Source organism: Amphiura filiformis, chromosome 18 (assembly GCF_039555335.1).
Source record: "Amphiura filiformis chromosome 18, Afil_fr2py, whole genome shotgun sequence".
Lineage (NCBI taxonomy): Eukaryota > Metazoa > Echinodermata > Ophiuroidea > Amphilepidida > Amphiuridae > Amphiura > Amphiura filiformis.
In genome coordinates this window covers 6,356,714-6,381,925 of record NC_092645.1, presented here as the reverse complement: position 1 = coordinate 6,381,925, position 25,212 = coordinate 6,356,714, and the positions used below count along the sequence as shown (strand labels likewise).

General features: G+C 38.5%; 1 protein-coding gene across 14 annotated transcripts in view; it reads right to left on the bottom strand.

Moving 5' to 3' along the window:
• LOC140139799 (protein 4.1-like) overlaps nt 1-25,212 on the bottom strand; it is a 228,181-nt gene that overhangs the window by 100,489 nt on the left and 102,480 nt on the right. For all 14 annotated transcript variants that reach the window (XM_072161510.1, XM_072161512.1, XM_072161518.1 and 11 more), the window contains exons 5-6: nt 8,958-9,062; nt 7,850-7,892 (exon numbers count right to left, since the gene is read on the bottom strand). In XM_072161510.1, the coding sequence (XP_072017611.1) occupies nt 7,850-7,892; nt 8,958-9,062 (148 nt within the window). The remainder of the gene's footprint in view (nt 1-7,849; nt 7,893-8,957; nt 9,063-25,212) is intronic.

The following is a 25,212-nucleotide window of genomic DNA, read 5'->3' as shown; positions in this document are numbered from 1 at the left end:
TTGGAGAGACGATTCACAAAAGAGCAAATCAAATCTGTCTGCTGTAAATATGAGACCTATTAATAGCGCAAACATCGACGTAGTCTCATTCTAGAGGCAAAGTCCAATAACCTTAATTTAAAAATCACTACTCAAAATTTGAACTCCAGTTCTTGGAGTGTGTGTTTTTGTACCCAACACATTCATAGGTCATTCTATGACTGTACAAGCATATTAGGGTTAAATTAATGTGTCCTCGTGAATGACCATGTTTGAGAGCAAGCAGAGACATGTTCGGGAAAGCTCAAGGTCGCGGACAACATATAAAACATGAGTCGCTGCAAACGAACATAACACATTCTGAGCTGACAAATTGTGTACAGAAATCAAGTGTTCACAGAATTGTATTGTTTTCCTTGAACTAAATATTTTACTACCCTGGGAAGACCTAACAATATGGCAGTCACATGAGTTTTTGCCAATACACACCTTCGTCCTGTTTTCCTGCAATGATCAAAATTTGCCCGCCCGCCCCGCCCCCGCCCCCGCCCCCGCCGCCTGGGCTGACTCCGGGCAGGCCTGGAAAAAATGTGGAAAGTGGGAAGCTCCTTCCTGGGAAATTTGGAAGTTTGGTGGGAGATTAAGGTCCTTAAACAAAGAAATACATAAGAATTTGGAGGGAAATTTGTCTTTTGAAGGAAATTTTGATCATCTTCCAGGAAATTTTCATTTTTCCAGCCCTAATCTGAGGAAAACTCTAAATGGTCCCTGTATCACTATCAGATGGGAGCACCCAAAATTACTGGTGGAGCTACAACTGGATCACACAGCAACAGTGTACACGTCTACAATGTTTTAGCATTAGTTTGCTTGGAACATTGGGAAAAAAAAAAATTGTTTGTTTGTCCATAGAGGCTTATGAAACAGTTGGGTCGGTAGGTCAGATTTTTTAATATTTTTTTTTACAGATATTGCACTTGAAACTGACAATTTGAAGACTGGTAAATAAGTCAAAACACACAGCACTTTACTGGTTTAACTCTTGAGATGGTTCTGCATGTTATACTGTTCATTTTCTTTACATTTTCTTTCTGTAAATTTATACTAACCACTGTTTTACTAGCACATTCAACGATATTAAAAAAAAAAAAAAAAGAACACGGTCGGGACCAGTGTACACGGTCGGTCGAACGTGGACAAACAATTTTTTTTTGGCCTTTTTTTGTAAGCTTTAAGATTTCCTGAAAAATGATCAAAAAGTATCCAAAGTAGTTTATCAGGATTTTCTGCCATTCCAGAGATAGGAAAACATGTGTGAATATTTTGCTGCCTGGAAGGACCTCCTAAAAAAAAAACCACCATATTTGATGCTTTACTTTTGTGTTTGCTTGTTCATTCATTTCTTATGCACTAGCACTAAATTACATTACAACATCTTTCATCTTCCATGTTCAAAACATTAGGATTATTTTTCACTTCCAAAATACGAGTGCCTGGGAGAGGGGAGAGGGGACTGGTTGCATGGTTCAGCAGCACAAATGGCAGAGTCATAGAAAACAAATAGAATAATGATGATGGGCTCTGAAAATCAATTCATCCAGCATGGCATTTACACCTAAATACCACTTAATTTCCACACAGTCAGTAAGTGTTTTTCCACATAGTCAGTAAGCATTTAATCCATAAAGACGGTACTTTCTCTTTCTTCCTACATATTTTTGGTTCAGTCAAACATACATGCGAAAGGTCTAGGGATTACCATACTCTAAACCAATTTCGGAAAGTGGAAATGTTGTTGTATGCGCCCAAATTAAGTCCATTGTGATTTTGAGTAAAACAGTTTCTTTGTAAGAGATTGACACAATTTCATCATTTCAGATCTACACTTATCACTATGAACCACAATGGTCTCATCCCAACGGCATAGTTCAATAACCTCAATTACACAATCATAGTGCAAAATTTGACCTCAAGTTGCAAGGTATGAGTTTTTGTACCCAAATTTTCAGAGGTCATTCAATGAATATACAAATGTATTGGGGTTAAAGAACAGTGCCCTGATTAGATGAGCATGTTGTGGATCCTAGTATATAGATGAATGGTCTAATTAGCAGAGTTCCCTTACCCATCAACAAAATCATATCGCAAAATGTTGACCTCAAGTTTTGGAGTTGAGTTTGGGCTATTCCAGTTGAAATCCATACAGCTCCGCACAGGGAGTAATTTCAAATGGAGTCACATTCGGGTAGCCCCATTTGAAATTCACGCTCTCTTTGTGGAAGATAAGGTCAAGTCTTCCATATTATTTAGGGGGTAAATAGATTTCCAACTGGAATAGCCCAATGTTTAAAGAACTGTGTATTGGTAGATGAGAGGGTCCCTGATTCAAAACAACACCCGACAAAAAAATGTTTCCTCTTCTTCTTTAGGGTGATTGCATCATCACATGCATGCACAGTGCACACGCAGTGCATAAACATGTATCATGTAGTATTTTGTAGTACTGGGAGTGTTAGAGTGAAGAGATAGCCAATGGGGAAATAGGTGGGCGCGGACTCTATTTCCTCACCGGTTATAACGAAATAGCTCCTGGTTAGTCTCTTCTATAACATGACCAGCCTGAGCTACTTTTAAGCTGACACAGTCTCGTGGTAAAAAATCTGAATATATATCCCATATTTGCATGTCGGGATATACGTAGCAGTGTTATAACTCTTGGTTAGTTGCAGGTAGCTCCCAGTTCAGATAAAATCCACTCCAACAGAAGTAGAGCCTGGTTCAGCCCTGCTATCACTATGGACCACAATGGCCCCATCCCAATGACATAGTTCAGTAACTTCAATTAACCAATCACAGTGCAAAATTTGACCTCAAGCTGCAGAGTATGAGTATGAGTTTTTGTACCCAAATTTTCAAAGGTCATTCAATAAATGTACAAATGTATTGGGAACTGTGCCCCTGGTAGATGAGCATGTTGTGGAGCCTAGTGTATTTTTCCCTTAGAGATAGATAGCTGCTTCATGCTAGTTTTACAGCACAGGCTTTGGATGGATATATTTATTGCATTACATGTACATTCAGAAGTCTTCACTTATTCCCATCTCTGCAGGAAACCTACAAATATTGTTTGTCACATTATGCACAGTTAACCAGGCCATTGTTAATCTACTATACAACATTCTCTCTGCAACACAACATGACAGGGCCCGGGCAGACAGGATTCCACAAGAGAATTGCTCCATATTTCCCACGTCACTTCAGCGTTTCCCTCACATTAGATTCTCAAACAATCTCACCCCCACATACACAGTTCTTCAACCCTATTATGTGTGTAGACTCCCAGAATGACCTTTGAATGTATTGGGTACAAAAACTCATCCTCCAACAACTTGAGGTCAAATTGTGAGCTATGATTGTTAACTCTCTCCATGAGGGTATCGACGGAAGACAACAATTTTCAATTCATTTTTTTAATTAAAAAAATTTCAGCGTTGTAAATATTATTATCATGACTATAATCAGCATGGAAAATACATTAAAATGAGTAACAAGGCTAGTATTGGATCAGTGGTTCTTAAGACAGCTCTGGATATTTTGAGAAAATATCTCAAAACTTGGGACTTTTGATGTTGAAGCCTATCACTAGGATCTACAACATATTCATCTATCAGGGCACAATTCTTTAACTCCAATACATCTGTACAGTCATTGAACGACCGTTGACAAATTTGGGTACAAAAACTTATACGCTGCAACTTGAGGTCATATTTTTCACTATGATTGTTTAATTGAGGTTATTGAACTATGCCATTGGGATGAGGCCATTGTGGTCCATAGCGTATGGCCAGCATACAGAGCATTACATGGCAGTTGTCTAACTGTGGCACTGGGATGAGACCATTCTATTCATGATGTTACTACTTAATCAGTGCACGTACAATGGAACTGGCAGGCTGGGTGGTTGCTTGTATTAGATTCTTATGTACATTATAGTTAGCGAAGCAAAAAAATGTAATTTGCTGCTTTTGACAATCTTAAAGCAACAACATTGGGTGTGTGTGTGGTCGAAATACGTAATTATTCCACCCAAACCCACTGTGAGAATCCGGTGAACTTTGCAGAAACCTTCATTTCAGTAAACAGCCATTTACATAATTTGGCTATTCCAGTTGAAATCCACAATACCCCTGTGGAAGATTTTGGAAATATTTTCCACAGGGGGTATATGTTTTTCAAATGTAATTGGTCCGAGTTAATCATTTTGAAAACCATACTCCCCTGTAATTTCTTTACCTATATCTTCTACAAATGGAGTGAGTATTTTAATTGAAGTTACTAAATTGTCTATTCTAGATGAAACTTATACTCCCTCTGTGGAAGATTTTGGTTAAATCTTCCACAGTGGTAGTGTGGATATTAGATGGAATAGCCCATTATAACACCTTCAGACAAGATTTACAGCGTAATTTAAATCATTCTAGTATTTCTCTCCTGAATGCAGGATACAGTTCTGTATGGAGAAGATCCAGTTCTGGTACTATTTACTGCACCTCATGCCAACTAATCATGCTATTAATATCTACGGGATGACATGCAATTAGTTATTTGCATCTGTTAAAGTTGTTTCATCTTGATGCTTCTTACATGTGTTTACCTATTTCCATATCTTTACAACAAGGCTATACAAATTGCAGTTTTTTGCAATAATTTTTCCCATCGCAATTTTCAAACAATTCTAGAAGCTTGGGTAAGAAGTCCAGAAGAACTTTCAGCTAGAATCAAATCAAATCAATGTTTATTCTGATATCATCAATGAGACATGTTTTAACCCAATGTGCACTACCAGCTGAATTATCAAGAACCATTTTGATTGGTTAAAAAGAAGACTACGTCATGTATTGAGCCAATCATAGATATGGTAACAATAGTCAGTAGGGCCGAAGGGGAATAAGCTGAAAAGTACCAAGATATCTATCTAAAAGCTCCAGTTTGATTGGTTACTGAGATGATTATATCATGTAATTAACCAATCCGAGGCCCACAGGGTTAACACTGATGATGATGATTTTATAATACAAATTGTGAAGATTTTTTTGTTAATTCAATTCAAATACTAGCCCTCCCTGAGCATAATCCCACCCCATGTTTTGAGTGGAATCATCAATCTGGGTGGGGGCATATATACCCGGGTATGTTGAGAACTGCATGCAAATTTGACTTACGGCTCCAAAGATCATGTTGAAGACGACACATAAATATGAATCTTATCTCGACATTTTCTTGACATGACAGACCCTAAGATTAATTATAAAACACACCTTTAGCTCAGGTCAGTAGCACAATGTAACCTCCCTCCTCTCCTCGTTTCTTTCAATCACACCATCTACACCTATCTCTAGAAACTTCTCTCATGTGCAAGAGTTTGATAACCCCCAAGGTCGCCACATGAATACGCCTGATTTGTTTCATGTAATATTCAAAAGCTACACAGCACCTAGCTGTTACTTCTTCACAGCTTTTCGATACTTGCCAACTGAGATGTGAGGAGGAAATATTCACAACCTGACTGCACAAAATCTATGATGCTAAAGATAAGATGTAGCAGAGCTAATATATCGGAATTAAAATATGAGCACGGTGACATCTTACAGCACCACGCCTTTATGCTGCTATGGGAAATCAGCCTTATGGTTGGGATCAAAAATAGTGTACATATCACCAGCTAAAAAGGAAGTCTTCACAACTTGAAAGATCTAGTTAGAACCATAGTAAAAACACCACCAGTCCATGTATCAATATAGCCAGTAAAAACGAACCTGGGTCAATGCGATCAAGCAAAATCAGTCGGAACTCGGAAATATTGATTTTGAGATATAGCCAAACACAGGAGGTATTTCCTTTTGTTTCCTCTTTTGTTTTGGAAACTCTTTAATTGGTCATATCTTTGAAACTGATTGTTCAATTTCAATGGAGTTTTTTACAAAATCCAGCTTTGTAAATGCTTTTTATTATCCTATAAGAAACTGAAAATGTAATATGTCTGAGTTCCGACTGATTTTGCTTGATCGCATCACATATAAGGTGTCCAACTCTGTTATTTACAGGTGTACTGTGTACGTACTGCAATGGGTAAAGACAGAGATAAAACAAATTTATCGCGTCTGACGTCATCTGTCAATCAAACTCGAGCACGGTTTGTTTACAAGTGTCATGATGATGACTTGCTGAACACGGCGGTATAACAAGTCGCCTTATTGTTAATTTTGCACTTTCAAACATGCAAACCATCTCAAAAGTTAGGTCTACGTAGGAAACTTTCTTTGGCAAAGGCACCATGTCAACAATACCTAGAAAAGCTGCTTTTTGCCTTGTAAAAGTACGTAATTTTTCGCCATTTGCTGCTGTTCCTTTTCTCCGATCAGCACCAGATAGATTGGTCTTCCTTTTACGCGCTATTAACCTGTGCTAACCAATCAAGGATCGTAATTGACAGTGACATCAGATGCGATAAATTCTTTTTATCTCTGTCTTTAATTATAGATAGCCATGGCTTAGGACTTAAATTATGCTATAATATATCTCTAGATAGTTTCAGGCCAAATTTGTAGTGATACCATAGTTACTGGTTCCCTGTGCAAGACATTTGATTGTATTGTGATCATTTTGATTGTGGTTCAAAAGCTAAAATAGCGTGAACCAGGTGTTCTGACATCATTGTAGAAAGCAAGATTGTTAAGGGGCGCACCATTAGATTGAAAAAAAAAACTTCGCCCACCAGTGAGACGAAAAAAAAAAACTTTGCCCACTAGTGAGATGAAAAAAAAAATTTTTGCTTCACTGATGAGTAAAAAAAAAATTTCCCACCCAACTTTGTATAAAATTAACATTAAAATTGAAAAAAAAAAGACTTCGCCGCCAAAGGCGGCAAAAAAAAAAAAAATTTGGTGCTCGGAGGGAAAAAAAAAAAAAATTCCACGCCGGCGGCGAAAAAAATTTTGCCTGACCCAAACTCCCATGCCCCCCCCTGAGAATCTAATGGTGCGTCCCTAAGAGGAGGCTGTGCCATCTCAAGTTGAGAGTAACGCCATGATGGAGTTTGCAATGCAGATTCTAATCAGTGCGGTTACATGGTTGCGTTGTCAGCCTACGAACAACTCGCCCTTCTATGTGTGCATAAACGCCCGCATGTTTAGGCTAGTGTGCATGATTCAAATCAGCCACCGTTAAATTCAACATGGCGTTACTCTCAACTTCAGATAAGACAGACTATATATAGCTCCCTTTTACCATGGCCTCAGTATCAGTATTAATCGACCTTTTCGGTAAATCCCATAAGCCTTTGCGGTTATACCTGAGATATCGTCATTTGACGTCATGCCAATGCGCACATCGTTTACCGAAGTCGGTGTGACATCAAATGACAACATCGGGCTTATGGGATTTATGAAAAGGTCAATTAAGAACCGTACCATTGGTTTTCGGAGGCTTTAGTAAAAGTATGGAAGAAGTAAAAAAAGATCCATCTTGTAGGGTTACACTGAAGATGTGTTTAGAAATGCACTCTATTTCCCTGTTGGCAACCTGTAACAAATTTCATTTCAATCGCATTTTGGGTTCTCACAATGGGGTCTCCCCGTCAGTCCTAAACACTGTCAATCGGAAACACTGTCAGTCCAAAAATCTAATTGAAGTTAGGGTTAGGGCTAGGGTTAGGGTTGACATCTTTTTCAGTTAGATTTTCGGACTGACAGGGGTTCGGATAGACAGTGTTTCGGACAGGGTGCACCTTGATTAGAGCGTATTATATCATTATTCTCATTTTTCTGCATAGAGGTGCATTGCTGGGAAAGAAAGTTTAAGATGTACTTACTTCTAATTTGTTTCTTGATATCTTTGGCTGGATCTATCCAATTCTGTAAAATAATGCGTACAGTAATTTGTTATTATAATCAATTGATGTTACATCAGTTGGATTTTGTGATAGACTACAATAGACTACACTGGGTTTCAGAGAAGAACAGCAGTCCTTTGCTCAGGTTGATGCAAGTGCCCTGTTAATGAGCGACACAGGCGGAGCTTTGCATGTCCTTCAAGGGTACCAATCTGCGTCGACCAACGTTTTGACGCATAATCGGCCAATCAGATTATCGGTCTGTTGCTATGATTGTCAGGAGATTGATTTATCCAATTCAGAACCCCACTTCCCTGTTTACGCTCTGCATGGTCTCCAAATGTAAACAACCGCCGTCCTTCTCTGCCAAAAACTGTAGAAACTGCATATTCATTCCTTGCCCAGTACTGTAGCCAAGTTTTGTTTTGGTCTGCCTTTATTTTCTACCTTTTACTTATTTGCTATTCTATGACACTCTTGGCACTAGGAATAATCTCTCTCTTGAAGATTTGGCATGCTTTTCCCTAGTTGCCAACTGCTATATAACTCAGGCTTACAAAATGGTCCATTCCATTTGAACACTGTATCCCCCATGGAAGATACAACCTTAAGTTTTCACACAGGGAGTGTAGACTTCAAATGGAATCACTAATTCAGGTAATTCAATTTGAAATTCACACCCTGTGTGGTAGATTAAGGTCATGTCTTCCATAGAGGGTGTATGGATTTCAAATGGTCATAGCCCAATACTGATCATTCTGTTCTAAAACCTGGTATAATGCATGCACTTCCGCTAGCTTCGGAAGCATCCTTATAAGTTAACGCAAAGTAACAGCTTTCTTGAAGTGCCAACACATCTTTTCAATTGCTTATAACTTGGGTTTACAGAATATAAAACAGGTTTATATGTCCTTACACCTAGTATAACCTATATGTTTACCCTAGCTTCTTCAGTTACCCCACAATAATCACTAACTGGGCAGATCTAGATGCAGACAAGTGTTTCTATTGAAATTTGCTTTCCCCGGTTTACAGAATATAAACTAGGTTTATCAGTTCTAAAACCTGGTAAAATACATGCACTTACCCTAGCTTCTGCGTTATCTTTATAAGTTAACCCAAAGTAATCGCTTTCTTGAAGGTCTAGGTGCCGACATGCCTTTTCTACTAACATGTGTCCTTTTGCATGTTTCTGAAAAGAGAACAAAATGTAAGATTCTGTCAGAAATTATCAAATAACAAAAGACATACAAAACAAACTTCTCATTTAGATGCATAAACCAAGCATTAATCTCAAGAACCAAGTAAATTCTTAAATTGATCTGCTTTTATGATTCAAAAGACAATTTGATTACTTAAGCACGCAAGTATGTGCTAGAACATCAGATGTCAGCATTTTCCAGTTCCAACTTCACGCTATCAAATCGCAGTCAATTCCGTACAAAACTCCTCTCCAGATCAATCAAAAACTTTTCCTCATGATCAATTTTCAAGTCTTGTTATTTATTTTTGTAACTCTCCAGAGATTCTTCAACTCTTACCAAGGGTTCTTCAACTTAAAATAAAAGCCTCTGTGACAAAAAACATAAAGGAAACCTGCATGCTGTATCAGCCTCATTCCATGGCACAGGCCCATTCAGCTCCACTCAATACTCAATTACTCATGGCTAAAAATTTAACCTAAAGTTGTGGAGTTTATGTACCCACCACATTCAGAGGTCGAGCTAAGCATGTACAAGCATATTGGGATTGACAAACTGTGTAATGAGGGATGAGCATGTTTCTACGTAGCATGGGTTACAGAGAATGCCATACCATGCTGTAACGTGCCAGTTCAATGTTCCCTAGTAGTATTTTCTTAAAAGCTGTGAACAGAATTTTAAAATGTAGGTATTTGTGCTGTGTGGTTATCTTGCAAATAAAAAGTTCTAGTTTTTGTCCATCAAATAAAAATAAAATATTTCACTTCCCTACAACATATTATAATACATTGTAGCTTGCCTTAAAGTTATATTATAACATTTCTGTAAAAATAGATTAGTATTTATTTTCCAGAAAATGTTAGCTTTTACTGTCAGATATGTCCCCTTTTAATTTTGAGCCGAACAAGTGAGGTAAAGCATAGAAAATTGGAATTTACTACTAGCGCCCATGCATGTTACTCCTGCGGTCGTAATACGGCACGATCCTCGGTGTGTGTATCCCTGCGACGCCGGTAATGCACTGTGCATACGTGTTCGACTAATATTTCCATCGTAATAGTACAGCGCCGGTACCATAATATTACTCAAAATATAGAATTTTGACAAAACTACACCACCTAAAGTCTTGATTTTTACAGAGTATCTTTATTGACTAAAGTACATTACAATCGTGTAAAAAACAGAATTTAACATTTTTTTGAGGGCGTTCTCCTCAGCAAATGGCTTTAACCCAAACTCCCTTTCTGCTTCTTGCCAAGAAGTTCAAGGAAAGAAGGAAGAAAGAAGATGGAAGAGAAGTTGCATCTATCGTCTTATATAACATGGGCGACATCATTGTTTTAATTAAAATGAGGCAAAGTTGATATTAACTAGAGCGATAACCGCACCATAGCTGAACCATGTGGCTTCGCAGTATATTGTGGTAGGCCTAGATACCACTGTCATCATTGCATTTAAATTTCAGCTCAATTGAAGCATTTTGAAAACTTGACATTTGACCCCTTTATTGCCCATTAATGACCTTAAATGAACTTTAAAATATTTTAAACATGTTTAGAATGTCATAAGGATCATTGCATATAAATTTCAGCTCAATTGGAGCATTTTGAAAAACTTGACCTTTGACCCCTTTATGACCCCCTTAAAGAGCCTTAAATGAATTTTAAAATATTTTTAAATGTTTACAATGTCATAAGGATCATTGCATTTAAATTTCAGCTCAATTGGAGCATTTTGAAAACATTGACCTTTGACCCCTTTATGACCCTTCAATGACCTTAAATAAATTTTTTAATGTTTTAAACATGTTTAGAATGTCATAAGGATCATTGCATTTAATTTTGAGCACAATCGAGCATTTTCGGTTAAAATGACCTTTTGACCCCTGTGACCCCAAGATGACCTCTGACGCTTGGAAATATTGTTATTATATTCTTTATGTTTTCCTCTTTCATATGACACCACTCATGGGGTCATACCTTCGTGGCATTTAGAGATATGTCCATTTCAGACCAAATGGTTAGGCAGTAAGCTAGTAACTTAGTAAGTAAGCTAGTAACATTCACTCTTATAGGCTGATACCATTTCATGGTTCAGCAAAAATTTACATTTTGAACATTTAAGGGGGTACTACACCCCTGTGGTAACTAAATTTGTGACTATTTTTGCATTTTTCTCAAAAAATAATAACAAACTGGTAACAAAAGTTATGTATATGGGCAAGCTGACCATCATACGAAAATGTTGACCTTTCGTATTGAAGATATGCTGTAAGATGTTACCCCTTACCCCCATGTCACAGATAACTCTGTGCCACAGCCTGTACATCATTTAGATGACATAATATGTACCAAGTTGGTACTGGTACAAGCCGATGTTCACACCTAATATCATACATTTCTAGGGTACATATATTGAAATTGAATATTCACAATTTCCATATTAATCTCAGTGTGCCTCATTGCATTGACACTATGTTAACACTTCAAAAATAACAGGCAGAGCCCAAACGAATGTGTCAACTTCATCAAACATTATTTCAGGTCATGTGTATTTTCATGATTATGCTACTCAGGTTTGAGCTTTGGAGACAAAAAAAAGAGACCAAAAAAAAGGTTCCTGGAGATATTATAGACACATGTCTCAAATACAAGGAAAGAAGATGGAAAACAAGTTTGACAAAACTTGTATCTCTTCTATCCCTGCACAAGAAAAATTAGACACTCGTTTCAACAAGAACTGTCCTTAAAAAAGACAATGCCACAGAAGATCATATTTCATAATAATTTTACATTGACAATTTCCTGCAATACTGGTAATATGCTTTGTGTGTGAATAATTCAGCATGTAGGAAGGAAAATCTTGTACCCCTAAATAGGCTGTCCTGACAGCTAGGCATCTTGGTTTTTTTTTAACAATAACATTGTAACACTTGGAAGTCTTTAAATTTGTCAGTATGAGAGACCTTTAAGAGTGTTGAGTTTGATTTTTTACAGGCAGTATTATTTAAGTCTTACTCTTATCACAATAGCAGCAATGTACAAACCACTGCCAGGGTTCAAACCCGCAACCTCTCACATCATAGTCGAACACCTTATCGATTGAGCTAGAATGCCTCACCTGCCTGCAAATTGAGCTAACTTGACTGCATGATTGCTGTTTCTTAAAAATATTAACAATTTTTGACAAGTCTTGACAATAGGCCAATTTTGCCTAGGTTTATATGAAAGAAAGATCTTAATTTGTGAATAATATTGCATAAGATGTACACAGCTTCATACCAAGACATTATTCATGTATTTTTTATCAGTTTCATCTCATCTTTCACCAAATATCATCAAAACAAACATGTTCAATAAATTCCATCTTGTAACCGTATATCTAGGTTATCTATCTGTATAGATATGTGCAAACACATGTCATGAATTCTGTATTACCTATTGTCATTTCCTGAACATATATTGGCTAGACAGACCTGTGATTAACATCAATGTTCCCTTCCCCCAGAGGGGGTGGGTGGAGACCATTAATAATTCTAAATCAAATTTGATTTAAAATATCTAGAATCATTTATATTGAATCAATCATAAATGTGACAAGTTACATAGCTAAATGACTAATGAATCCATAACTTTTGTAGGGTATGAGACTGTGGGACTTTATTATGCTTTTATGGGATCAAACTTAAAATAATTATAGGAGCACAATATAGGCATTTTTGAATTTTCAGATAACATGGACTAGAGCCCTTCTCACTTTACTCCAAGTTTGCTGTCACCTGCCATGTTCAGTGGGGGCACCTGGAATTTTTTCGGGGCATTGGGGGGCAAAGTGAATTTCAGCGGGAACAAATTTTGCTCAAAATTGCCATAAAATGTGGAAATTTACGTAATTTGGGGGGTTTACCACATAAGTGGGGGGGGATAAACTGAGAGACAAGAAAAATATTGGGGGGAATGCCCCCTTGTAGCGCCGCAACTGGCCATGTTTGAAATTCAAGCATGTGTTTTTATACATTTATACCAGAGCCTAGTGTCTAAGTTGTCATGAAGTCCCAGTTTGGTATGAAAAAAACACAAAAATTAGAGAATAAAAGATAGGAATTTGTCTTTGGCCTATCCGATATTGTGGCATAATGGATGGGCTGACCAATATTTTGAGTAGTTGCACCGCTATCCACTACTCAAAACATTGGCAGATATATATGATAAACAAACACCCACACCAGTCCTTCTTGGCAATTAATGGGGTTTTTTTTTCATTGTTAGATTTAAGCTATCCTAACACCCAAAAACACAAGCCAAATTCATTTTCTATTAATTTTTGCAAAATTTTCTGCCACCGCCTCAAACGCTAGCACAAACATTTTTCTTATGCTGGAACATTTTATGCCGTCATTTGATGTCTTGAAGTGACTTGCCATACACCCATGGGGCTCGCCTAATGGGAAATTCCAATTGACATCCACACACCCCCTATGGAAGACATGGACTTCATCTTCCACACAGGGAGTGTAAATTTCAAATGGGGTTACCTAAGTGGGTGACTCCATTTGAAATCTACACTCCCTGTGTGGACGATGTCTTCCATAGGGGGTGTATGGATTTCAATTGGAATAGCCTAATGCATCCTTACACAACACATGCATTAACAGCACATTGGTTATCTTGAGTACTCGCTGTATGTCTCTCCTTACCCTTGCCTCAACAACGGTCAACATAATATACAAAGTCAAGGTTTTATTAGAGTTGCAGAGCCGCATTTCACTTGGCACTCCTTATCAGGATTGAACATACCCGGGGGTGCTCAAGTTTGGTTTGGGTAGGGGTGTATTGCTGAGAATTTGACCCATCAATATACCAATTTTTCAAGAAATTTGGACCCATCTATATACCAAAATTCATAATTTTCAGCCAAATTTAACACTTTTATCTTAATTTTTACAAATTTTCGCCCAAATTTTTGGGAAATATTTTGGCCACAGTGAGGCAAAATTGGGCTATTTTTCAAAAAAATTAAGAAAATTCTGAAAGACCCATCCATATATCAAAATAGGGCTAGAAAAAGTGGTCATTGATATACCAAAAGGCTGAAAATGCTAGCCATGTTTACAGCATATCCCTGTATGGTCATTTGTACCGAGTACCTCCCCCGCCCCCGAACATACAAACTGTATTTTCTTTATTATTATCCTTAATTGTATAGATCTCCTGTTTATCTGTTGTTGCTTTTTGTCTTGTCTGTGTTGTTTGTTTGTTTGTTTGCTTGAAACAGGTCATAAAAATAATTTGTGACTTGCAAATATTTTAAACAATTTCTTGACCAATGCAACTAACAAACAAGAAATCACATCTTCTCAAATACCAAGGATCAGTGTGCATATTCTCGGTGCACTCCATGTAACTCATCTCTTATTTGTTTTACGTATAGATATACCCTAGTACCCCGTCAAGTCAAGCGTAAATATGTCTAATTTGCTGCTGCATATTTTGATGATATCAGTGTCATCCCTTATCTGCTCTAGGTGATGATAAGGCTAAGCTAATTGGACAGTGAGCATTGGTGTCTTGTCTTAAGTGCCATCAGAACTTCACATGGAGCATGAAAATCTTGAAGGTTTTGACCATTCAAAGTTTTAAAATGAAAAATCCTACAAATTTACACTTTCAAGTTGCATCCATTAAATGGGTCAAAATTATATCGCACTGTGCCAGAATCAATGTTGATTCTTTCAATAGGATTTTATGAGAATGCATTTCATTCTAACTACTGTATTTCCTCAAATAGTCACCTCCCCCCTCAAATAAACGCCCCACCACTTTTTTCAACCAAGATGTTTCAAAAATGCCAATATTTCCATGCTATCTTGTGTAGTAAGCTTACCAAGTTGCTCACATGGTCGATAATAGCAGCAATAATTGGCGAAAATCTGCATCTGAAACCCGGAAGTGAACCAAAAGTCGGTGTTTCTAGTTCATAGTTTGTCATTTTAGCGTGACTTTTAAGCTTACCTAATGATTTGAACGGGAATTGTCGTGCTAAAAATGACCTCTAATAAACGCCCGTTTGGAAAATGCAACACCCCCGGGGGCATTTATTCAAGGAAATACTGTAACTAAGTTAGTGTAGACTTCAAAATATATTAGAATCAACTTTGATTCAGACAAATCTTTTCACTAGAAACCCCATCACTTCACATTTCTTTACTTGCAACAGTCTGTGGCCCTCCCAAAGTTTGCGAGCGTGTTACTATAATGTTAGTGCGAGTCCAGCCGATAAAGCGGGCAGGAAGCAACAGTACAGACCTGCCAACCCCTGAAAGTCCAAATGCGGGACACTAAAAATTTAGTGACAATGTGCGTGCGAAGCACGCACGGAAGCACGCACAGCGAACGGGTGGGGTCCAGGGGCCCGCCTTAGGGCCCCTGGTGGGGGTCCAGGCAGGGGAAGCTGATGTTTTGGCACTTGTCTTGTAAACATGTTAAGAAATGGTATTCATGCACGGAAATAGCACAGAATAGTCTTTGGTATAACTGCAACCTCTCTTATTGCTTGGTTTGGTAGCCATTCTGAATTAAATTCCAACGAAATTCTTCCAAAATTCCAACGAAATTACGATGAACCTTCCGAATTCGGAAACATTGACACAGTGAAAAGCTGAAAATAACCTCTTCACCAATCCGAAAAAGATACGCAATTCATCGGTTATACAATGTTGCATCAATGAACCATGCACCGAGCGATGAGGCGAAAATAATAGCCTCCTTTTAATGGCAACGTTCATACATATCCAATGTATTACAATGGGCAACGTGAATTTAACACGCAAGCACGTGCTAATCAGGCTTTTAATAGCGCCACCACATTTTCAATGCATTTAAATAGGTATAGCGCCGCCGCAATTCTTTCGTGCCAGACGATATCGGACAATTTGTTGGGTTTTTAATGATTTTTTTTTTTCAATGGACGGAAATGCGGGAATGCGGGACGTCCCGCATTTTCGGGGTTTTAAACTTCGGAATGCGGGACTGTCCCGCAAAATGCGGGACAGTTGGCAGGTCTGACAGTACATGTAGTATTACTCTTTGCAAGACAATCACATATTGTCTTTACAAGACAATCACTAAGTTAAAAGTTAAATCCACATTGAGTTTCAGCTGACCTGTCAAGTGACTCCCGAGTTTTAGACAGCCTGCCAACTCCAAGTTGTGGGAACTCACAAGTTTCAGATGACCTGTCAAACTCCAAGTTAGTGAACTCTTGAGTTTCATCTAAACCACCCTTGATTTTGAAGGGCAACATGCCAACATTACTGAGGCTTGCTAAAACTGCAAATTTTCATTTGGATTCAAATTCAGAATTTGTCCACATGGTCTGAAAAAACCTCGGTGTGGTAACCATTTTTGTGATGTGATGCTGCCAGGCAGTTCCTTTATCTATGGGGTGTTGAGCATCCTCTAGGCAATTGAGACTTAGGTCGTGTTCTCACTACAGACATGGGGTCTCGTACCTAGGTCCGAGTCCACATACAAGTGGACTCAGTCCGCATTGATTTCGCGTTCTCACTAACACCAAAATGCTGATGTAGGATCGACTCCACTTACCCGGATGTTATAATATCAATGCATGACGTCACAAATTCTGTTGCAGTGCATGTTTTGAGCCGAACTCACAGCACAAATCAAACTATCAATTTTGAAAGATCATTTTTTATTTCCAGGCCCCCTGATATATTTCTGCAATCTATGGATATGTTATTTTGTGATATGTATAATTTGGAAAGATCTGAAATAAAACGCTCTAAAAACTATTATTTTATATTAGGCCTATACGTGTAAAATGAGAGAAATACATCGGGTTGTTATTTCTGATTTTGGTCAAGCACGCCGATTTACATAACACAACCTCTAAATCACCATCAAAAATAGTATTTTGATTGGTAATTTTGACTCAGTCTAGCAAAATGTACACCTCAAAAACGAATATATTACACCTGAATAATATCCTTTTGAAGTTCAAAGTCGTTTTTGTTTAATTCTGAAACTGGATAAAATATGCATCTTGCCGCGATGCCGTTGTTTTCACACTGCACGAGAAGCATGCTGCTCATCAAACTACGGCAAGCATCTCAAACGAACTTCCGTGTATAGCCACTTTCCCAGAACTTTTTCCACATAAAAAATAAATGTTGTAAATTACTACATGAAATAAAGCCTGTAGAAATTTGTTTTATAATACCACCTATGAATTTTTGAAAATGCATATGTTCAAATTTTATAATGGAAAATTATAAAATGTAGACTGTATATATTTGTATAGGCCTATAGTACAACGCCGGCCATCAAGGTCGTGCATAGAGCATTTCCGGTATAAGTGGATCGAGTCCACTTCTAAACGCGTTCTCACTATGCTGTTTGATACCACGTCCTAGGTACGAGACTACCTCAATGAGGTGGTCTCGATGCTACATCCTGGATGTAGGATCGAGACCACTTATCTCGCGTTCTCACTATGCTTGGAAGTGGACTCGATGTAGGATCGAGTCCACGTCCTGGTATCAAACAGGCATAGTGAGAACGCACCCTTATGGAAGATAATACATACTTATTGACCTTGTCCTCTCCAATGAGTATGATGCAGTATAGATGAGTTGACTTCTGACATCATTGCCTGGCAGTATGCGGACGGACGCATCATTACAATTTCCATAGTTTTTTGCCTGTCAGTAATGTGCGCACATCATATTTTGTTCAGGGCCTGTGGTTTTAAAACTCCTGCCACATATAAACAATAAGGCTATTGAACAGTGTAGTGGCTGTATGCAGTTTGCTCAAGCATATCGATATACCAGTCCCTTGCCTGTGTTGATAAACACTGAGGTCAACTCATCTATATTATATGAAGTCAGTCACATTCTATGGTTACATACAACTAGCCTGTTAAGGCCAGAGTAATGGAAGACACATTCGTCCACGCCCAAATTTGAGATTTCTTGATACTGATCAAATACAACTCGCTAATATTTACTCGTATTTTTGCTTGATTTATTTCTCTCTTTTCAACTCTAAAAAGTCACATGGCTCAAGACAGCTTAGTAAATTGGCGGGAAATTATGAGTCAAAACAAAAATATTTCGAAAAAAGAGACGAATTTAAAAAAAATAAAAAAACCTTCCCTAAGTTCATGTCTCTTCTTCATGAAAAGCTAACTGATTTTTTTTTACTCCGAACGGATTTTTTTCTAAGTTGTCACAAAAAAATTGGGGTAAAAAAGTGAATTTTTGTGATTTTTCAAAACTCAAGATTTTTGAACAAATCTGATGTCACCATGCAATTGCTCATTTACTTTCCAAAAATGTATACTTTTATATACTTTGGACATACAATTCAGAAATAATGATGCTTGAAAAGGTCCATGTTCTCTCCCATTACTCTGGCCTTAAGATGTAGGCCTAGATGTGTTTATACTCCATCGCTGAGGACACTGCAAGCGATTGACCTTTTCTGTATATTCCATAGCCTTTGCCGATGGTTGTTACACCATGCCCACATTGTTCCTACACACTTTGCGGCATTCAAATGTGCAGTAACCAGCAACGATGTTCGCTAAATGATGTACACATTGGCGTGATATCTAATGATGACATCTCAGTTCTACCCACAAATGCTTATGGGATTTATAAACCGCAAAGGTCAACTGGTGTTTGACCATTGAGTTAGCGTGATTTTCCCAAAGCAACAAAAAGCACACTACCTCATTGGCTAGAAACCAATCGCTTGTTGCTCAGCATTAAGAGTATAAAGTTAGCTTTACACCCAAAACGGAGGTAACTTCTTGTAGAAATTTAGGCTTCAATGTAAAACTGAAAAGTAATTTTTCTTGATGACTCATTTCACTTGATTGCCTGACGCACATAGGCGTAGATCTCGGGGGGATGGGAGATTTATCCCTCCTCCCAATATTTTGCCAGGGGGGATGGTCCATACAATCATTCCCCCCAATATTGACACCTGAATATGGGTTTCTGACCAAATTAACTTAATTAATTTATATGAATCTAGAATACTATTCAAAAGTGTATTATGCATACAGTAGGCTACGCAGACCATGGTCACTAGTGCTTCACACAGGGTCTTGAGTTGAAAATTAAAATATAGGCTACATATTTGCATATACATCTTGTATTATTTTGTGGAATAAGGTGTGACACTTGCCATCCTGATATTACTGATCATGGTGATACACAGCTTACTCCCAACATATTATTTTACTATGGGCTACATAAACTATGTTATTATGTACATATATATTATTGTGTATAGTATGTAGACAGCAGCTGTGGAGGCCATTTGGCAGAGATATCTTACCCATCCCAGAATCCTTTGCAACATGATGCATCACCTCACTACATCAAACGACACTACTTTTACTTTTTACAGGTTCCCTTTGTTTTCATGTTGAGAATATACTGGCTAAACATGGGTCGGTAGTCAAGAAATAAACATATTGTGTAAGATCTGGATGTGCTCTGTTCATTGGGTTACTTTTTGTCGTTGCTACATTTAGTACAAGTTGCACTAAATAGTAAATCAGTGAAGAAAACTGAAATGGAAGAAATGCATTATGGGAAGTATAAGCTATCTTCTCTGACCATTTGGAATGTAATCTATATTCACTGACTCTGATATGAAATTGAATTCTCATTATTAATAAATAGATATATTATGCAGGTCTGTGTATTGTGTGCCAAAGAAAGGAGGATAGGGACCCTGGAATAATAATTACGGAGTTAATAACAAAATATCTATCATTAGATATCCAAAATTCAAATTGATACAAGAGAAGACTAGAAACCACAGTTGTGTTTGACCAAACACGAATATCTATGCCCGTGACCACACCTAACCCCCTTCCCCTATTCTTAAAACGAAAACTTATACCCCTTGGTATAAGCTTTAAATGATATAAATATCATTATCATAGCACCTAAAATAAAAAAACCGCCCAATTGGGCGCCAAATGCAAAAGTTAGTGACCATCATGTGAAAGCCCTTGTTATAAACTTTAATTGATATAAGTATCATCCTCATAGCACCTAAAATAAAAAAGCGCCCAATTGGGCGCCAAATCTAAAAAAACTGGTAACCACCCCCTTACAAACCGTGACAACCCTTAACCCTCCTAACACCCATTAACCAACCACACGCCATGTCCCACAATGACAGCCTTTTGAGGTGGTCCAAGGCACCAATATCAAAATGCCTACACATTCCCTTTTAAGGGAATTTTTGTCAAGTGATCAATTTCCATGACGTACGATTAGGGCCGTTATCATTGCAAACACAGGTAGCTAACAAAACGCTACCTACTGCGCTACACTGTGTTAATAGGTTGTACCTAGTTTGCTTTTTAAATCCTTTGAACTTTGACCTCTGAGGTTGCGGCTACCACAGAATACATTTAGGGTCATGGGTCATCATTGTACCAAGTATGAACCCTGAGGGCGCTGTAGTTCATGAGCTAGAGCTGTTTGAAATTTTACACATATTGCTCCCTGTAGCCCATGACCTTTGACCTCTGGGGTCGATGTTAATGCAGAAAATATCTAAGGGTCATGGGCCATCATTGTACCAAGCATGAACCCTGAGGGCGCTATAGTTCTTTAGCTAAAGCGGATTTAAAAATTTACACATATTGCTCCCTGTAGCCAGTGACCTTTGACCTCTGGGATCGTGGCTACCATAAGTTACTTCTAGGGTCATGGGCCATCATTATACTAAGTATGAACCCTGAGGGCGCTGTAGTTCTTGAGCTAGAGTTGTTTGAAATTTTACACATATTGCCCACTGTATCCCATGACCTTTGACCTCTGGGGTCGGGGGTACCCTAGGATGATGCTAGGGGTCATGGGCCATCAGTATACCAAACATGGGCCCCGAGGCTATTGTGGTTCTTGAGCTAGAGCAGTGCAAAGTAGTGGTCTTAAGAAGAAGAAGGAGAAGGAGGACTAGAAACCACAGTTGTGTTTGACCAAACACGAATATCTATGCCCGTGGCCCACACTCTCTCTAACACCCCACCAGACCATCACTCTCTTATACTCCACCAGACACTCACTCGCTCTAAAACACCACCAGACTGGACCACACTCTCTCTAATACCCCACCAGACCCGCACTCTCTCTTATACTCCACCAGACACTCACACGCTCTAAAACACCAACAGTCTGACCCATACTCTCTCTCTAATACCCCACTAAGCCTTCACTCTCTCTTATACTCCACTATACACTCACTCTCTCTAAAACACCACCAGGCTGACCCATACTCTCTCTAATACCCTACCAAGCCTTCTCTCTCTCTTATACCTCATCAGACCATCAATCTCTCTAAAACACCACCATACTGGACCACATTCTCTCTAATACCCCAACAGACCCTCTCTCTTATACTCCACCAGACACTCACTCGCTCTAAAACACCACCAGGCTGACCCATGCAACTCTCTCTAATACCCCACCAGACCCTCACTCTCTCTTATACGCCACCAGACACTCACTCGCTCTAAAACACCACCAGGCTGACCCAAACTCTCTCTAATACCCCACCAAGCCATCACTCTCTGTTATACTCCACCAGACACTCACTCGCTCTAAAACACCAACAGGCTGACCCATACTCTCTCTAATACCCCACCAAGCCTTCACTCTCTCTTATACTCCACCAGACACCCACTCGCTCTAAAACACCAACAGGCTGACCCATACTCTCTCTAATACCCCACCAAGCCTTCACTCTCTCTTATACTCCACCAGACACTCACTCGCTCTAAAACACCACCAGGCTGACCCCAACTCTCTCTAATACCCCACCCAGCCATCACTCTCTCTTATACTCCACCAGACACTCACTAGCTCTAAAACACCCCCAGATTGGCGCACACTCTCTCTAATACCTCACCAGACCCCCACTCTCTTATAATCCACCAGACACTCACTCGCTCTAAAACACCACCAGGCTGGCCCAAACTCTCTCTAATACCCCACCAAGCCATCACTCTCTCTTATACTCCATCAGACCCTCACTCTCTCTGAAACACCACCAGACTGGAGAATACCCCTTTAATCCCAAAACATTGTGTCCCTTTAAGCGGTTAACCTCTTAACCCCCATTGTACGTCTTGACGATATTTGAAGCCTTCATCATTGCAAATACAGGTAGCTACCAAAATGCTACCTATTGCGATACACTGTGTTAACCGGTCGTATTCTATTTTGCTTTTTAAAGCATATGAACTTTGACCTCTGGGGTTGCGGCTAGCATAGCATACTTCAAGGGTCATAGCCGATCATTGTACCAAGTATGAACCCTGAGGCGCTTATAGTAGTTGAGCTAGAGCTGTTTGAAATTTTACACATATTGCCCCCTGTAGCCCATGACCTTTGACCTTTGGGGTCGGGGTACCCTAGGATGTATCTAGGGGTCATGGGCCATCATTGTACCAAGTATGGGCCCAGGGGCTACTTTAGTTCCTGAGCTAGAGGGGTGCAAAGGACTGATCTTGAGAAGGAGAAGGAGAAGGCGAAGAAGGAGAAGACGGAGAAGCCGAAGACTAAACACAACAAATACAATATCTATGCCCCGTTACACGGGCATAGATAAGAAGGAGAAGGAGAAGACTAAACACAACAAATACAATATCTATGCCACCGTTCCACGGGCATAGATAAATAGTATAAATTTTACTAAAGATTAGACTTGGGAAACATTTTGTGAAGCTATACATTTTAAAATATGGTAGAGAATTGTTGGGTATGATATCCACATGGCCTATGCCCCGATTCCTTGTGTTCGCATAAAACGATGGTGCTCCAAGCAAGCACTGCAACTTGAGTTTTTGTGGAGTACAAGTTTTCGTACTCCAATGTTTTAACGGTCATTTTAAGAGTATGTGGATATTGTACAAGGATAATAAAGACCTTTGCCTTGATAGATGAGAATGTTTGAGGTCCTCCTGACTGCACAAAAATGAACAGAAAAAGATTGCCTGTACTTAATATTTGGCTTATAATTGGCGTTATAGAATCATTAGAATGGTGTGCACGTAGTTGGGCACAACACCTACGCTAGTTGCACTTTGCGCAATGTGCGACTAGCGCGCCCTATCGTGTTAATTTACATAACCAATCATTGGCAGTAACAAACACGGAATAACTTTTGCCAATTATAAGCCAAACAAAGTATAGTACTGGAAATAATATACTCCACTTTGATCCACACCTGTAAATCAATACCATACACTATGGACCACAATGGCCTCATCCCAATGACATAGACCAATAACCTCAATTACATAATCATAGTGCAAAATTTGACCTCAAGTTGCAGAGTACGCAGTTTTTGTACCCAATTTTCAAAGGTCATTCAATGAATGTACAAATGTATTGGGGTTTAAGAACTGTGCTCCTGATAGATGAGCATGTTGTGGATCCTGTAATCATATCTGGCTACATGCTCCTCGCAATTGTGTAATTTAAGTATTCAGAAAACATGCAACATCCAAACACTCCAACATGAAAATGAATTCATAAAACATATGTCTCCAACTCTGTACACTAAAAATATATTATTTACTCCCTAGATCTAGATACGACTCGGTAAAAGTAACAGTTACGTACATGTAGGCAGTGTTAGGATCTAATTAATGCATCAGCTCAGACAGCTTATATAACATAAAATATGTAGGCCTTCTGTTTCATTGATTTATTTTCATTTGAAACATTGCACTAATGCTGCTCTATGTCATCTGTTCAAAATCTTTGCCAATCTTTGTTATTTGAAATTAAAGAAATTAATATATCTCCCAATCCTTTCCACCCGTATCCCAGACCCAGTCTATGAAACCTCAATTCCTGCACCGTTGTAATTCCTTTCCATCAGCTTTCATTGTCCCAGAGATCAGGCCTGGAAAAAATGGGTAATTCAGGAATTTCATTCCCAGGAAATTTGGTGATCTGGCAGGAATGCTGTTTTTGGATAACAGCATAACTACATAAGAAATGGTGGGAAATCCTGATACGTTGAAGTGAAATTTGTCTACATACCTGGAAAATGACCATTTTTTCAGACCTGTCAGAGATCATTTTATCCCTTTGCCTGGAATTATCTTTCTGAGAATGCAACTTCCCTGCAGGCCTTCAAATTGGCCTTCCAATTCCACCGCCTTTTGTTTGCTTCATATTATTTTGTTTTATAATATTTTGCATATTGTCTGGTTATGTTTTGATTTTATTGTAACGGCAATGCTTCAAAATGGTTTGTTCAATATTGGGTATGCCTAGTCATGTGCCATATGTTATAAAAAATAAAAATAAATATATAATGATAATATTAATAATAAACTAGAATTTAGCGGTTCTCGACGCAAAGCGTCGGCCGCAATGCCTCCACCTTGACGCCCATCATTTTAACCAGTGCAATTTCACTTGACCCCAAAATGGCCTTCACATTTTTTGTCTCACTAAGGTGGCTATTCCCACTAAATTTCATGAACCTGCAGCAGTCTATGGCATAAAAATAAAAATAAATTATATAATGATAATATTAATAAAAAAAGATGGACTTCAAAGATAACATCCGCCAGTCCTTACATAATGATCAATGTAAGATGAGAATTCATCAGGTTAAATCGCTGTCTTTTTATTTGTCGCTGATATAAAATGCTTCATTGTTGGCCAAGGAGAGGACAATGAAACTGAACGCTGGAGTTATCATCTCTAGCTCTGCACAAGTTAATCATTCCAATTTGGAGGATACATTTTAATATGATCACTTAAAATGTAATAACCACAGACCATGGTGTATATTGGCTTTCACTCAGAATATACAATGTATATTATACATGTACCTTGACAACAAAACTATCACATTGATGTCAGATGTAGAAGATTGATTTCATGACAAATATAATCAAATTTCTTATTTTTCACAAAAAATTTCCTTGGAACAACTGTTTCGATGTAATAGGTCACAAATGCTTATTTTGCCAGGAGCCAAAATAGTCTCATTTCCATGGCACAGTTCAAAACCACCATTCAAATACTATACCTGAAAAGTTGACCTCAAATAATGGAGTATGAGC